Source organism: Enhydra lutris, unplaced genomic scaffold, assembly GCF_002288905.1.
Source record: "Enhydra lutris kenyoni isolate GAN:26980312 unplaced genomic scaffold, ASM228890v2 scaffoldscaffold48, whole genome shotgun sequence".
NCBI classification, from domain to species: Eukaryota; Metazoa; Chordata; class Mammalia; order Carnivora; family Mustelidae; genus Enhydra; species Enhydra lutris.
In genome coordinates, this window is record NW_019154132.1 from 3,192,539 (window position 1) to 3,209,328 (window position 16,790).

General features: G+C 41.6%; 1 protein-coding gene across 4 annotated transcripts in view; it reads left to right on the plus strand.

Annotated features, from left to right (window-relative positions):
* The first annotated feature begins 453 nt into the window (after positions 1-453).
* LOC111156712 (receptor interacting serine/threonine kinase 1) overlaps positions 454-16,790 on the plus strand; it is a 39,420-nt gene continuing 23,083 nt past the window's right edge. Inside the window, exons 1-4 of one of the 4 annotated variants that reach the window (XM_022517756.1) lie at positions 454-775; positions 11,717-11,936; positions 12,682-12,838; positions 15,812-15,949. In XM_022517756.1, coding sequence (XP_022373464.1) covers positions 11,785-11,936; positions 12,682-12,838; positions 15,812-15,949 — 447 coding nt within the window. In that variant the 5' untranslated portion in view covers positions 454-775; positions 11,717-11,784. Of the gene's footprint in view, positions 776-821; positions 1,121-3,615; positions 3,807-11,716; positions 11,937-12,681; positions 12,839-15,811; positions 15,950-16,790 lie in introns of those variants that run through there. The other 3 variants (XM_022517752.1, XM_022517753.1, XM_022517755.1) reach the window with 3 other exon arrangements.

Genomic DNA, 16,790 nt, shown 5'->3' on the forward strand with positions numbered 1-16,790 from the left:
TATTATATATATTATATATATCATATACTGTATTCTAACAATAAAGTAAACTACAGAAATGTAAATGTTTAGAGTATCACGAGGAAAATACATCTAGAGTACTCTACTGTATCTACCCAAAAATATCCGCCTACAAGTGCTCCCGTGCAGTTCAAACCCCTGATGTTCAGTGGTCAACTGCCTATCTTTCTCCAATATGTAATCATGTATGTACGGCCTGCTTTCTAATATAACCCTATGGCACTTCCCATTTTGCTTGACACTTCCCAATCACCATTCTAAAGGGTTGCAAGATAAGTATCACATTTCTTCCTCCACAGCGCGATTATGCCCACTTCACGGATGAGGGGAGATAAGAAAATGGTAATTTGCCTAAAGCTGTAGGGCTGATAACGCGCAGAGCTCAGAGCGGGAGTTGCGGGGAGTGGTGGAATCTGCCCAGTGCGTACCCCTAAACCAAGCTGCTTCTCCCCAGCGGCGGCGGTTTCTATGATTAGGTAACAGGTCCTCTTTTGGCCTCCCGGCTGACTCTAAAACAAAGTAAAGCCATGATACTCTGGGTGACATCTCCGAGAATTTTAAAATCTGGGTGCAAGGCACGGTTGGCCGCGGGGCAGGCGCGCCCTCTGCTTTCTCGATTGCGGAGCCTGCGGAGGCGGAGCGAGCAGTCCACGCCCTCCCGCCGGCCCCAGAGCGCTCACTCGACACCCAGAGGGCGCGGACACCGGACCAGAGCTCCCGGAGAGCGGCGGTTTTGGCCGGCCCCCGTCTCGAGGTGCGCCAGCCCGCCGTTCCGTGCAAGCAGGGAGCCCGAGCCGCGCGGCCGGACGCGCACTGACCGGCGGGGCCCACGGAGCCGGGCGCGGTGAGCGCGCAGAGGGGCGCGGCCGCAGCTCGGCCTTCCCGAGCTCCACGAGCTCCATTCCCGGCGACCCCCGTGTCAGGCTCGGGCGTCCGCCCCCTGCCTGTCCCGGCGAGGCTGTCGCGGCGTCGGAGTAATTCCGGAGCCTCCCACCGCTGCTTCTTTCCTTCCTTACCCAGGCCTCGGGAAGTTTGCCGCGGAAACGAAAGTAAATAACTCGGGGCGCGTCTGCGCGGAGGCAGCGGCGGCCACAGCCAGGTTCGCTCGCGACCAGCTTCCAGGTGGGGGTGGGGTTTCCTGACTAGACTGGCGGGCGGTGGGCGGGGACGGCGTTCACCGGAAGTCCACCCTTGATTGGGCCTTTCGGTTGGTGGGCGGGGCTTGCGGCGGAGGGGGAAGTTGAGTTGTGGGAAAGGCGTCGGTATTCCCGGAAGTAGGGCGGCCGGCTATACGCGTGGAATTTCCCTGAGTGAGCTGCAGAACTGTCAAAAGCCCAGCTGCGCTCCTTTCTCTCCCACCAGGTGTTAACTCCGTCCGAGGGCGCCGACCTGGCCTCGGGCCAGGAGGACGGTATGGCGTTGGGTTGTTGCTATCAGTTTCGTAGCGGTGATGGATTTTTATTACAGTATCATTAAGATACGGTGGCACACGCTCTCCTCGTAATAGGATGACGTACCAAGCCTTTGAAAGGGCTTTTACTCTTGCCCTTGGGGTCGCGCGCGGGAATCGCAGAGAAAAAGCATTTTGCAAAGCATTTCCGCATAATCTTAGATGTGAGCTGGCAAATGAGAAAGAGGGATACACTGCCACAACGACAAAAGGGATGAATGTCATAACCCTAAAGACCTCTCAGGTAGTCAGTGGCGTTTGCTTTTACCAAGTACTGCAGAATCTCGTTAGAGTTTGAAGAGGTTAAGCTACATCCTCCTTTCCTAAGCATCTGACAAAACTCCAGGGGTGGGGGGGACGGTTATTTCTTCGCCTCTTGCTGATCATTTGGCTCCTCCTTGCCCTGAGCTGTTGTGTGTCTTGGCAAAGCTCGAGTCTGTTACAGTCAACCAACTTTTTTCAGAAGTCCTTGGGTCTTTAGACCACTGTTAAGTCTTCCCTTGATTACACCTGAAGAAATCAAGGCGCAAGTAACCTTTGGAACATAGAGTGACTTAGTAGTTGATCTGCATTTTGTAAACACCAGGTAGATGCCAGAGGAAGGAGGAAATTGTAGTCAATTAAAAATGTGGTGCCTGGGTGGCTCAGTCCCTAGGCATCTGCTTTCAGCTCAGGTTATGATCCCAGATTCCTGGGATGGAGCCCCAAATCGAGCCTGCTTCTCCCTCTCCCACTCCCCCTTCTTGCGTTCCCTCTCCCGCTGTGTCTCTCTCTGTCAAATAAATAAATAAAATCTTTTTAAAAATGGGGAAAACTGCTGCTCTTCTAAACACAGAAAAGTGAAGACTAAGTTTGTTTAAAAACTTTAGGGTGTATGGGGTACCTGAGTGGCTCAGTTGGCTGAGTCTCTGCTTTGGGCTCTTATCACGATCCCAGAGTCCTAAGACTGAGTCCCGCAATGGGCTCCTTGTTCATCGGTGAGCAGGCTTCTCCCTCCCCCCGCTAATGTGTGATTGCTCTCAAATAAATGAATAAAATCTTTAAAAAAACAAATAAAATTTAGGGTGTATCATTTTAATTATTACTAATAAAACAGTAGTGATGATTTACTTTAATTTTCATTTTCCTCTGCACTATATTGAGCAGCAGAGATATGTTGCACTTTTTTAGAGGGGCGGAAGGAGCAGAGCAAAAGAGAGAATCTTAAGCAGGCTCCGCTGCCTACTGGAGCCCCATGCAGGACTCATTCTCACAACGCTGAGATCATGACCTGAGCCAAAGTCAAAAGTCAGGCTCCCAACCAGTTTAGTCACCCAGGCTCCCCAATATGTTGCACTTTTAAGAATGAATATTATTCCTAAAATATCAGTTTCCAAAATGGCAAATTACTATTTGGTGCTTTTTAATTAATAATATGTTAATATCATCAATATTATCTGGGACTTGAAAAAATATATATATATAGGTTCCCATACTTTGGTTGGATATTTTATTCCGGAAAAATGATCGACTGCATTTGCCTGTAAAATACTGATTTTGAGGGGGCATCTGGGTGGCTCAGTGCTTAAGCCTCTGCCTTCAGCTCAGGTCATGATCTCAGGGTCCTGGGATCGAGTCCCACATCGGGCTCTCTGCTCTGCAGGGAGCCTGCTTCCTCCTCTCTCTCTCTCTCTCTCTCTCTGCCTGCCTCTCTGCCCACTTGTGATCTCTGTCAAATAAATAAAATCTTTAAAAAAAAATACTGATTTTGAACCACATATTTTGTTATGTTTTAAAAATTTGGCCTATGCATTCCCCATGTTTCTGACTGTAGCATATTCATTTAATACAGGTGAGCAAGGTAATAAGATTAAGTCTTTGAATGGGATTTTAACAAAGATTATAGTTCCGCTATCTAGAGAAGATGTATGTGTGGGCAAATTGATTGCGGAAGTTTGAATGAAGAAACAAAGGTTCAGTGCCAGGATCTGGTACTTTAGGTGAATCATTTAACTCTTCAGATTTTAGTTTCTTTATTTCCGAATTGGGATGATAAAAAAAAACCTTACTTCATGGGGTCATAATATGCTAACATATATGATAATACCTGGTTGAACTCTTCTAGTCCTGTCCTTTACTCTTCTTTTGGTTCTTCCTTACTCACAGCTCTTGTTTATCTGCATCAAGCCATTAAAACCAAAGAATCTTCGAGAATTCCACGTCGGATACTTAAGTAAAATCAGAGTTCTGTTAGCAGGGGAAAGGAAGGCAGTGATAGGTAGGCAACTGACATTTTCTAATTCTTGATATATGATCATCATTGAAAAATTGAGAAATAGTCTTCTATCACTGAAAGGTAAGTATGAATATTTTTAAAGTCTTTTTAAAACTTTTAAAGTTAAAGTATAACAATCAGTGTGAAATGCACATTTCATAATTGTACAGCTCTATGAAGTATCACAAAGTGAACATGACCCGGATTAAGAAAAGAACATTGCCAGTATTCCCAAACCTTTTGTGCCTCTCTCTTCTCATTCACGATCTCCTGTTTTCTGTCTTATAGTAACTACCATCCTATCTCTTAGTATCAGGAAATAATTCTGCCAGTTGTTCTTGGTATTATTTATTTGTATTTACCCCAGTTTTATTGAGGTATAATTGACAAACAAAATTGAATATAGATGTGAGTATTTTGGTATATAGACTATCTGCCTTAGAAGACATTTTAGAAATTTGTGAAATTTTTTGAAATTGTGAATGAATTTCAGTGGACAAAATTTGCTTTCTTGAGTCCCTGAATTAACATCCATTTATGAAAAAAAATTAAGAAATTCCATTAAAATGGGCATGATTACATTATTAGTTGAAATTAGTTAACATAAGATGATATAAGAGGGCAGTGTGCTTTTGTTAATTACTCTGTAACATGGCTTTATAAGGTGGTTTTTTACCTGCCTACATTCAGTGTTTTTGAGACTGTTGGGTATCTAAACCACTCAAGACCTTCCTAAGATATTCAGTGCTTATAAAAGTTGAATTGTTCATGGTGGGGGAAAAGGATCAAAAGCGGTAAAAGCAAAAGAAATCACTGGGAACCATGCAAGAGGTGCGTAAGATTGAAGTCAGGCTAAACCAGCAAACTGCAAGACTAAGAGGAGAACTGATTTGGGTCAGGAGCCAACTTCACAAAGTGCAATGGAATCAGCAGGAGGCCTCCTTGCCCTGAGATCCATCATGCTGGCAGGAGGCACTGCAAATCCTAGTTGGTCCTGGCAAATTCCAGGAGACAAGATCTTGGCTGAAGGAGAGTGAGCAAGTAGAACTCCTCAAAAAAGTTGAAATCTTATACTCAGATGGCATATTTCAGTTTAATTCCTTCCTGTTTCTTTACTCTCTGAGCCTTTTTTTAAAAGGTCATATACAACAGTATTTTTGAAAACTGCAATATGTATTTCAGAGTATGGATGGGCTATAACTTATCCTCTCTTCTGTGTATGTAAATTGTTTTACATGTTTTTGCCATTGTGTGTAATGTTGCCAGGACCATTGTTGTAAATAATCTGTCTCATAGTCTCTGATTTGACTAAAGAAATACTGAGTGAAGTAATTATTGCCTTTAAAGAAATAAGTTTTATTATAAAATTATAAATGTAATTAATCTTTATTGTAAGAAATTTGGAAAAGGTAGAAGTGTACAGAAGAAGTAAGAATCATCCTACTATCCAAATATAATCCTTGCTAACATTTTGGTGTCTTTTTTCCCCCCTGTGTGTATATGTATATGTATATGTGCCATCTACCTGTAAATATATTTTTTATTTTTACCTATAATTTTGAATGGTTATATGATATTCCATTTTATGAGTGTCATGTAATTAATTTTCCCTATCCTTTATTTTTGGACAATTAAGTGTTTCTTTTAAAAAAAAATACCCATTTAATGATCGATTAGGACATACAGAATCTTCATGGTTTCCTATATATAATACCATGTCTTCTGCAAATAGTGACAACTTTGCTTTTTTTCTTTCTAATTTTGATGCCTTTTATTTCTTTTTCTTGCCTAATTGCTGTGGCTACGACTTCCAACATTACATTGAATACAAGTGGCTACAATAGGCATGTTTGTCCTGTTCCCGATCAGTGCTTAGGACAAAACCTGCCTTATGTCCGGGTTTTTTTTTTTTTTCCCTAGGCAATACAGACAGTATACAAGGTAGTTTCCTGCCTCCTGTGTAATTAATTAGAAGTAATTCTCAAATTACAGCTATCTTAACTGTTTAAAGGAGAAGTTAAGGGTGCTCTGAGAATGTCTGATGGGAAGACCTAGGATGGCTTCCTTGAGGAAATGACACTTCATTGAGATCTGAAAGATGAGCAGGATGAGCCTGGAGAAGAATGTGCCTTTAGAGGGTTGTAGGGAAGAGTGGAACAAATTACACCATCTCCCCCCCGCCCCTTACCATTCTCACAAGGATGAATCAGTAGAGAACTGCTGAGCAGAGGATCCCAGCAGCACACTGGCATTCTCAAAGTCCATTGAAATGGGAGAAATGTGGATAAGTGAGGGCAGCTGGTCCAAACATAGCCAGAACCTTTAAGCAAGGAACAAATCTGTTTTCCTTTCAGAAATGAGGAAATTGAGGCTTTTGAAGTTACACAAGTCATGGGGCTAATACATTACAGAGCTACAGTTCATACTCACAAAAGAAAGGCCTGTGTTCTTTCCATAGTGATACGGCTCTGTTACCTCTCCATCAGTGCCTGCCTCAGAGCCATCACTGCCCTTTGCATCTCATCCTCCATGCCTTTATCTGGGTAGCCTCCCCCACCCCCTGTCTACCCCATACATAGATATGCTTCTTTCCAGAGGCCGATTCCTCTTGTGTGGCAATGTCTCACGTTACAGAAAGATGGTCCATAGGGTTGAGTACTTTGCTGATATGTGAGCTTTGCTGGAGTGACATGGTCTGCCCACAGCCTTTGTACACGGTGCAGGTGGTAACCTGAGCCAGAGTGCCAAAGGCCACTACACAAGACTACCATCAGGCCAGACATTTTCAGAAATCCCTCAATTACTTTCTTTTTTAAACTTCCTGCTTCCCAGTACTTTATTATGAAAAATGTTGAAGTGAGAAGTTAAAAAGATTTTATAACCACAATTAACATCACACTCAGTAGTGAAAAATTAAAAGGCTTTTCTCTAAGATCATGAACAGGACAAGGATGCCCACTCTTCCCGCTTTTATTCAACATAATATTGGAAGTCGGGTACCTAAGTGTTTCAGTCAGTTAAGTACCTGCCTTAGCTCAGGTCCTGGGGTCAAGGCCCACATCGGGCTCCCTGCTCAGCGGGAAGTTTGCTTCTCCCTATCCCTCTGCCTGCTGCTTCCCCTACTTGTACTCTCTCTCTCTCTTTCTCTGTCAAATAAATAAATAAAATCTTTGAAAAAAAATGTCCAAAAAACCCCATAATATTGGAAGTCATAGCCACAACAATTAGGCAAGAAAAAGAAATAAAAGTCATCAAAATTAGAAAGAAAAAAGCAAAGCTGTCACTATTTGCAGGAGATTTGATAATATATATAGGAAACCATGAAGATTCCATCAAAAAACTATTAGAATAAGTGATTTTTGATAATATAATAGGATATAAAATCAATGTACAAAAATCTGTTGAGTTTCTGTACACTAATAATGAACTACCAAAGAGAAATTAAGAAAATAGTTATGTTTACAAATGCATCAAAGGAAAAGAAAGTGCCTAGGAATAAATGTAACCGAGGAAGTGAAAGATTTGTGTAATGAAAACTACAAGATATTAAGGAAAGAAATTGAAGAAGGCACAAATAAGTAGATATTCCATGCTCGTGGATTGGAAGAATTAATATTGTTAAAATGTCCACACTACCTAAAGCAATATACAGATTTAAAGCAATCCCTATTAACATTCCAATGGCATTTTTCACAGAAATAGAACAGACAGTCCTAAAATATATATAGAACCACAGAAGACCCTGAATCAGCAAAGCAATCTTGAGAAAGAAGAGCAAAGCTGGAGGCATCACACGCTCTGATTTCAGACTTTATTACAATGCTATAGTAATTAAAATAGTGTGCTGTTGGCATAAAAGGAGACATTAGATCCGTGGAACAGAATAGAGAGCCCAGAAATAAACTCACTCGTGTGGTCAATTAATATATGACAAATAGGCCAAAAATATACAATGGGAAAAAGACAATCTCTTCAAGAAATCATGTTGGGAAAATTGGACAGCCACATACAAAAGAATGAAACTAGACTACTATCTTGCACCATACAAAAAAATTAACTCAAAATGGATTAGGGACTTAAATGTATCATCTAAAACCAGAAAAATTCTAGAAGAAACCATAGGCAATAAGCTCCTTGACATAGGTGTTGGCAATGATTTTTGGAATCTGACACCAAAAATAAAAGCAACAAAAGGAAAAATAAACAAGTGGGACTACATCAAATGACAAAGCTTCTTCACAGCAAAGGACACCATCAACAAAATTAAAAGGCAACCTACTGAATGGGAGAAAATATTTACAAATCATATATCTGTTAAGAGGTTAATATCCAAAATATATAAAGAACTCATACAACTTCATAGCAAAAAAAAAAAGATTCAACTAAAAAATGAGCAGAAGATCCGAATAGACATTTTCCCAAAGAAGACATCCAGATGGCCAACAGACACATAAAAAGATGCCCAGCATCACTCATCATCAGGGAAATGCAAATCAAAACCACAATGAGATACCACCTCACACCTCTTAGAACTGCTGTTATTGTACAGACAAGATAACCAGTGTTGGCAAGGATGTGGAGAAAGGGAACCTTTGTACACTGTGAGAATGTGAATTGTTTTAGCCACTATGGAAACAGTATGAAGTATGGAACAGTATGAAGTATGGAACAGTATGAAACTTTCTCAAAAAATATTTACTCAAAGAAAACAAAAACACTTACTCAAAGAGACATATGCACTCTTAAGTTCATGGCAGCATCAATTACAATAGCCAAGATATGGAAATAGCTTAAAAGTCCACCAATATATGAATATATAAAGAAGATGTGTGTATATATATATATAAATTCAGCAGTAAAAAAGAAAATCTTGTCATTTGACAACATGGATGAACCTTGAGGGCATTATGCTAAGTGAAATGTCAGAAAGATAAATACTGTATATGATCTCACTTATATGTAGAATCTTTTTTTTTTTTTTTAAATATGTAGAATCTTTCATAGATCCAGAGAACAGATTGGGGGTTGCCAGAGGCAGGGGCTGGGAGAAATGGGGGAAGGGAGTCAAAAGGTTTTAAAAAATTAAAAAATCATGAGCTACAAAAAGCAATGTAGTATTCTGGGTCAGATCCTAGAACAGAAAAAGGGCATTTGTAAAAAAAAAATGGGTAATATCAGAATCAAATAGGGTGTTTCGTTAGTAGTAATGTACAATGTTGGTATTTTAGTTTTGACATATGTACAATTAGGAACTGGGTGAGGAATATATGGGGGAAATTAGTAAATAAACATAGAAATGTAGAAACAAATTTTAAAAAATTTTACAGTAACTTTTATGTGTCCACCATCAATATTATTTTATTCGGTCTGCTTTATTACAGAATATCTGTTTACCGCACTCTTTATCCACAAGTCTGTCTGCAAAGTAAATTGCAGATATCAATACCGTATCTTCCTACGAAATATTTTCAGTATGCATACCACTAACTAGAGTTCAGTATGTTTACAAATTTTTCTTTTTCTTTCTTTTTTTCTTTTTTTAAGATTTTATTTATTTATTTGTCAGAGAGCAAGAGAGAGAGGACAGGCAGGGAGAGCAGCAGGCAGAGGGACAAGCAGACTCCCCGCTGAGTAAGGAGCCTGATGCGTGGCTCGGTGCCAGAATCCTAGAATCCTGGGATCATGACCTAAGCTGAAGTCTGACGCTTAACAGACTGAGCCACCCAGGCATCCCCCAATTTTTCTTTTGATGCCAGATTTGCCTACAGTACATTTACTGAGTATTAACAAATGCTTATGCCTGTGTAACCCTAACCCCCACCGAGATGGGAGAGTAGTACTATCACACCGGAAAGTTTCCTCCTGCTCCAAACCATGCAGTCCTCACCCTGTCCCTGGGCTATCTGTTCTGGAAAAGTGCTCCTTTGCCAACACAGATTACTTTGTTCAAGAGCTTAACATAGGTGGAGTTGTACAGTATGTATTCTTTTGTACTAGGCTCCTTTTATTTAGCATCTTTTGTGATTCATCGATGTTGTTGTGCGTATTGGTAGTTCATTGCTTTTTTTGCTGGGTAGTAACTCATTGTACGAATATACGATCTTTTTATTTTTTTTTTTAAATCCATTCTCCTATTGATGCATCACTGTTTCCAGTTTGGGGCTATCCTGAATAAAGCTGCAACGAACAACACAGAAGTCTTTGGGGACATATGTTTTCATTTCTTTTGGGATTAGAATTGCTTAGCCATAGTTGAGGTGTATGTTTCGTTTTATAAGAAACCTCCAGAACTTTTCTTAAAGTGGTTGTACCACTTTATATTCCCACTCACAATGTATGAGAATTCCAGTTGTTTCTTATCTTCCCCAGTATTTGGTGGTGTCAGCCTTTTTAATATTCTGGTAGGTGCATAATGGTATCTCATTAGGGTCCCTCATGGGTTTTTATGCTTCAGTTCAGTTTGGGGAAAATGAATGGAAGAAGGGAAGAACGAGAAGCAAACAGATCTGTTTTGGGATCGTATACAGTGTAGACTTCATAGCACTTATGTACAAATTCTCCAAATCCTCATCGTTTTTATACCTTTCTATTCTTTTTAGATAATGCATTGTTCTTTCATATTCTTCAAATTCATTCTTTATGTTCATAATTATCTAAAACCTATTATTTTCTAAGAGTATTCAATACTCTGAAATTCTTTAGTGCCTGAGACTGTTCTTGTATCTGCTGGATTTGGCTCGTTTGAACTTTGTGCTTTATAATTTTGGAACAGGAGCTGATGTTAAGTTAGAATTTATTTGTGGGAATTCTGTCTGGTCTTCCCTGAGGGTGTTTGTTTGCTTTACCCTTAATTCAGTGATATCATGAGCCCGTAGCCACTTTCTTTTTTTAAAGTTCTTCATTTGGGCAATTTCAGCCATAGGAGGAATAGAAATTCAAAGCCCAAGTCTATTAGAAGACAGGCCCAAGTTTATGAATTCACTTCGAGACTTTTTTTTACACCCCATGTCCTATCTAAGACAAGCAATTGCCTCTGCTAGTGGACTAGCTTTTCCTCTGTCGGTCCTTTCATTGATGAGTGCTGTGTTCGCGGGGCGGCGGGGGGGGGGGCGGGTATCTCTGTTTCAACCCTCTTTTCTTGCATGCCATGATCTCGTCTCCTGTCCCTGGCTGCATTTTAGACCTTGACCTTTGGATGTCAAGATTGGCCTTGCACAACAGGGCCACTGTCTTAGTTCAGCAATTTATTGACACATATCACAAGTTATCACAAGTTATTGACTGGGGGGCTTAAACAATGGACATTTATTTCCCACATTTCTGGAGGCTGGAAGTCCAATATCAAGGTACCAGTAGATTCGGTGTCTGGTGAGAGCATGCTTCCTGGTTTGCAGAGGACTGTCCACTTCTTGTATCCTCACATAGTGGGGGCAGAGAGAGAGAGAGAGAGAGAGAGAGCGCTCTTATATCTTTTATAAGGACCCTGATCTCACTTGTGAGGCTTTCACTTTCATGACCCAATTGTCTCCCAAAGACTCCACCTCCTAATACTATCACAGTGGAGTTAGAGCTTCAACAAATGAACAAATGACAAACATTCAGTCCAAAGCAGCCCCCATGTGGGCCACTGCCCTAGGCCCAGGGCCTGTTCTTTTTTTAGTCATAGAGTTAATTCTCCTTTCTCTTGGGCCTATCTGTGCATCTGAATGATGTTTGTGTTATGCTATCCTATACAGATAGGTCTTTTGCAGTAGGGACATTTTAAAATTTTTCTGTTTCTCCATGTTGCCAGAAATGGAAGCTTAAAGGAATAAAACTTGTGGTTTTCTGTGATTCTTGAAAATATGATGAACAGTTCATCTTACAATGTCTCCTCAAAAAAAAAAAAAAATTAAGGCACACTAAGCACATGGTAGAACTTTGCAAGTTTTTTGGATAATGACTCTTTGCACTGAGATTCCTTCTTGTTTTTGTTTTGTTTTGTTTCACAGGGCACAGCTCTGAGTGGGAAAAAGTGGTGCATTTCTGAACATTCTCAGGATTCACAAGGAAACCAACCATGTCCTTGGATGACATTAAGATGAAAACTAGTGACTTATTGGAGAAGGAGTACCTGGACAGCGGGGGTTTCGGAAAGGTGTCTCTGTGTTTACACAGATGCCATGGACTCGTAATACTGAAAAAGGTGTACACGGGACCCAAGCGCACTGAGTGAGTCAGGAGCAGAGGTGGTTGGGCCAGATTATAGGCTGGCCATGGGAAGAATTACTGTGGAGATGCAGGGCAGGGCAGTGAATAAACATGGCCCAGGCATTAGAAGGAGACAGACCGCGGTGTGTCAGTGGGCACACTTTTCGTCCAATTACGCTGAGAGCTGGTTATTATTATCCCTGTACTGCTAAATGGGGATTCTGAGGCTGGTTAGCAAAAAGCTCCCAGCTAACAGACAGTGGAAGAGAAGCGAAGAGAAGGAATTAGAGAAAGGGAAGGAGATAGACTCCTGTACTTGCTACAGCGTTTTGGAGGGGACCAGCCCTACCTATAGAAAAAAAAAAAAAGGTAGGCCATTAATTAGAAGTTCCAGAAGCCCTCTCTTTAAAGCAGTTGGTAGATTTGTTTCACTTCCCTCTTTTCTTTCCAGAGTCGTTACCAAGAGAGGCTGCATTTTCTCTTATGCCATCTGTTCAGGCTGCCTCTCCTTGTGGCTCTCCACATGCTTCACATTCATTCGTTCTTTGCTCTGATGTTTCTTGAACACTCGCTACCCATCACTGGGAAGGACTGAAAAATTCCTCTACCTGTGGACGCCCACTGTCTGGGCCTGGAAGAGATCAGGGCACGCACAGGCATCAACACCAGCGTGTGATGCGTTGGAGGCGTGTCCTGCATTTCTTGGGGGCACAAGGGATGAGGGTGCGAACTCTGCCCATATTGACAGCACCTTTCTGTCCCGCAGGTACAACGAGTCCCTCCTTGAGGAGGGCAAGATGATGCACAGGCTGAGGCATAATCGGGTGGTGAAGCTGCTGGGCGTCATCATAGAAGAAGGGAACTACTCCCTGGTGATGGAGTACATGGAAAAGGGCAACCTGATGCACGTTCTGAAGGCGGAGGTAAAGAGGGCTTCGCTGCGTGCTCGACCCGCACCGCGCCCTGGGCGCTGCTCTTCTGTGATAGTTCTCACTGTCATAGTTGTTGGTGTCAAATAACCCCCTTGTGAGTTTGGATTTTCTGAAGTCAATACCGGGTGAAAAGGTCCTGAACTTTCCCTGCCCAGAAGGTGGTCTTGCTTTCCTGTCAGTCGTTGCAGATAGCTGTCTGTACCCCTCACTTTAGGGGGGTCCCCCTGTGTCTTAGTGCTGGAGCTGGCCTTGGTCAGCCACTCCAGCATCCATAGTTCAGGGGTAGGCACTGTCTTCCAGAAGCCCGTGGTCTGACCCGAGGCAGATGCCTGCTGGGTAGCCAGGAGCTGACCGACTGACTGAAGGATGTACACTAGACGTGACTGTCTGTGGAGACGGAATCTTAGTGATTGCTCTTTGATGCCAACGGAGAAACCTAGAGGCTGAATATAGAACATCAGAGGCAACAACACTGGATAAGTAAGACTTACAATAAAAGAAAAATCGTGTATGCAAACCACATCACTTTAATAAAGCATTTTTTAGCGTTTATCTACCTATTAAGGACAAGGCCTCGTGCTAGTTGCTGGGGAGGCAATAGCAAATAGAACAGACACATACCACGGACAGCTGAGGAGGGAACAGTATGGCGAAATAGTGTTTTGGTAGACATCTCCCAGCATGCTGTTGGCAACACAGGGGAGAGGTGCTCGCTTCGGTGTGGAATAGATAAGAAGGGATTCCAGAAGGGGGATGCTTGAGCCAAAGCCTGAAGGACAAGCAGAGATTTAAGGAACATGTGTTCCGGTGAGAGAATGGCAAAGCAAAGAGAATATGCCAAATTTGGGACACTGCAAACAACTGGATTTGGCCAAAGCATAGATTGCATGTAGGAATGGTGGGCTGTGGCAGTCTGTAGGGCAAATATCCCCCCCTTTCCCCTCACCCTACAGCTCTTCTCCCTCACTCTACAACTGCCTGAGGTTATGTCTGTTCTTTAGGTCTTCTAAGCCCCAAACATCTCTCGCAGACAGCTGTGGGAAGGGTAACAGGTGTTCACTGATACACATTGTGTTATAATTGAGTTAGACTGCTCTTCTCGCCCAAACTAGGCGAGACCAGCTGCTGCATGAAGTAAGTAGGCATCTTGATTGGGAGATAAATCCTGTGTGACACAAGGCATCCTGTAGGATGATGTGAAGATAAGGTGAACTAGTTTGGTCTCCAGAGGAATTCAGGAGGATGTGAGGGAGAAAAGCAGAGCGGGGAATGTGAAGGGGATTTCCTTTGCTTGTTCAGAATTTGTTCCGAAGTCCAAAAGTATACCAAGGAAGAAGGGAAAATCTCTAACTCTTTTTTGGATGATGGTGATCAGGCTACCAATTCAGCTACATTGTGGGTTTTAAATATGGTTTGGGGGGATTCACTTGAGATTCTAACTTCCGTCATTTAAACTTTAGTATTTACCAACAACCAACATAAATTTTTAGGAAACAGCCCGTTTGTAAACCAGAGACTGCACGTGTGCGTGCACACAGTTTGCATTTTTCAGTGTTAAGCAAAACTAATGTTTTGGAATGCTCTACATTAAACGTTGGTATTTGTGTAACTAGAATACAATTGTTAAGTAAGAATGACTTGCGAATTTACAAAGACCTGAAGTATCTGATAACAGATTACCAAATAGCTAGTAAATTCACTTCCGCATTCTTTTCACATCATGATATCTCACATGTTAATCTTTCTATGTTTGTAATCAGTGTGAGCACACTGAGAATCTCTTGTATTCTTTTTTCTCAGTATTATTTCATCTACACACTGCTGTGACATTGTTCACCCATTTAGTATATAGTAGCATATATTAATGCACTGTGGAAAATGCCTGTTTTTTTGTTTATTTATTTATCCCTTCATTCAACAACAATTCTAGGCACTATGCTAGGTAGTAAAAATGCATATATTCTAATCATCATCGTGTTCCTCTCTCAAGGGGCTTAATTTAAAAAAAATTTTTTTAAAGATTTTATTTATTTACTTGAGAGAGAGAGAGTGAGAGAGAAAGCATGAGAGGGGAGAAGGTCAGAGGGAGAAGCAGACTCCCCACCGAGCAGGGAGCCCGATGCGGAGCTTGATCCCGGGACTCCAGGATCATGACCTGAGCTGAAGGCAGTTGCCCAACCAACTGAGCAACCCAGGCACCCAAAGGGCTTAATTTTATAGCATTTTAATATATTACCATATTGGCATGAAAGTTTTATTTTTACATGACAGAACACAGCATTAATACTGTTAGCACATGGAATGAAATCTTTATTTCAAAGGGGGCTTCTTTTAAAACGATGACAGGGCTGCAGATCATGATAGAAGGACTCCTGGTAGCTACAGATGGACCCTAACCTGTGGTTCCACTTAAAATTTTTTTCACTTTATCATGGGCAAAGCAATGGGCATTCAGTGGAAACCATACTTCGAATTTTGAATTTGGATCTTTTCCTGGGCTGGCAGCATTATGATCCTTTCTTGTGGGGCTGGGCCATGGCAATGAGCCACGTGATGACGTGGGGGACAACTGACATCCTCACAACCATTCTGTTACTCACACAGCCATTCACTTTCTCACCTGCTGTTTCAGTATCAGTCAATTACATGAGATAATTACCAGTTTATTGTCAAATGGGCTCTGTGTTAGATGATTTTGCCCAACTAAGGCTAATGGAAGCATTCTAAGTAGACTTAAGGTAGACGAGGCTAAGCTATGATGTCCAGTACGTTAGATATATTAAACACATTTTTGACTTACGATATTGAGGATGTATGATGTGTTTATAAGGACATATCCCCACTGTATGCTGAGAAAGATCTGTATATCCTCTGGTTCAGACCCCACTACTCTGGAATAAAACAGTTGCTTTGGCCCGTTTGACTTACCTTTCCTTTTCATAGACTTAATGTCACTTGTTTTAGGTCAGTATCCCCCTTTCTCTAAAAGGAAGGATAATTATGGAGATCATTGAAGGGATGTGCTACTTACATGGACAAGGCATAATACACAAGGACCTAAAGCCTGAAAATATCCTCGTTGATGATGACTTTCACATTAAGGTAAATCATAATCTGAAGGTTTCTAGAAGATTGGGGTGATTTAATTTTAATTCTCCATTGTAAATCCACTTCTGTACCTGCTAGACCCCTAAAGGAAGACCTCACTCAGCTTAGAGCTGGCAACAGTGGTGCTGGAAGGTTCTGCTGAGCATTGACAAGAAAGTTATGGACTTGATGGTGTTCATATTACTTATTTATTTACTCTCATCTACATTTTTTATCAGTTTTTTTATTTTTAAACTGTAACTTACTCCATTGTAGTAAAGGGAACAAGGGGAAGAGGTTTTCCTTTTGTTCACTCAAGAGCAAACTTAACTAGGTGGAACATCACATCTAATTGGTTTTGGCAGCAGGAATCCAAGCACGAGAATCTGAAAGGGGAAGCAGCACTTGGGGGAGAACTCAGGAACTGCTTATGCAGGCATCTTTCCACTACAAGATTCTGCTTCTAACACTTCCTTCTAGTCTTGGACAGATTTTATTCCTACAACATTGAAAGAAGGTTCCTTCTTTACATTAGTAACATCTCTTATGTATCTCTTATGTTAAAATCTGGGGATTTTAGATCATCACATGCCAAAACCCATACCCATAGGCTTGGATTCCTAGAGGTGAAAGTGAAACTCTCATCTTTGATTTCCTCTTAACTGTATTGTTCTATTGTTCCACACTTTTGCCCTTGCCTCCTCTCTCTGTTCTGTGTCTGACCTTTGTATTTTTCATTTTGCTTTCTTCTCTGTTCCCCCCACCCCTTTCCTATCCCATCTTCTCTTAGGTTCAGGCTACCCACTCAAAACAATTAGCACTGCAGTCCTTCTCCTCAGGACTTTGGAGTCCTTAG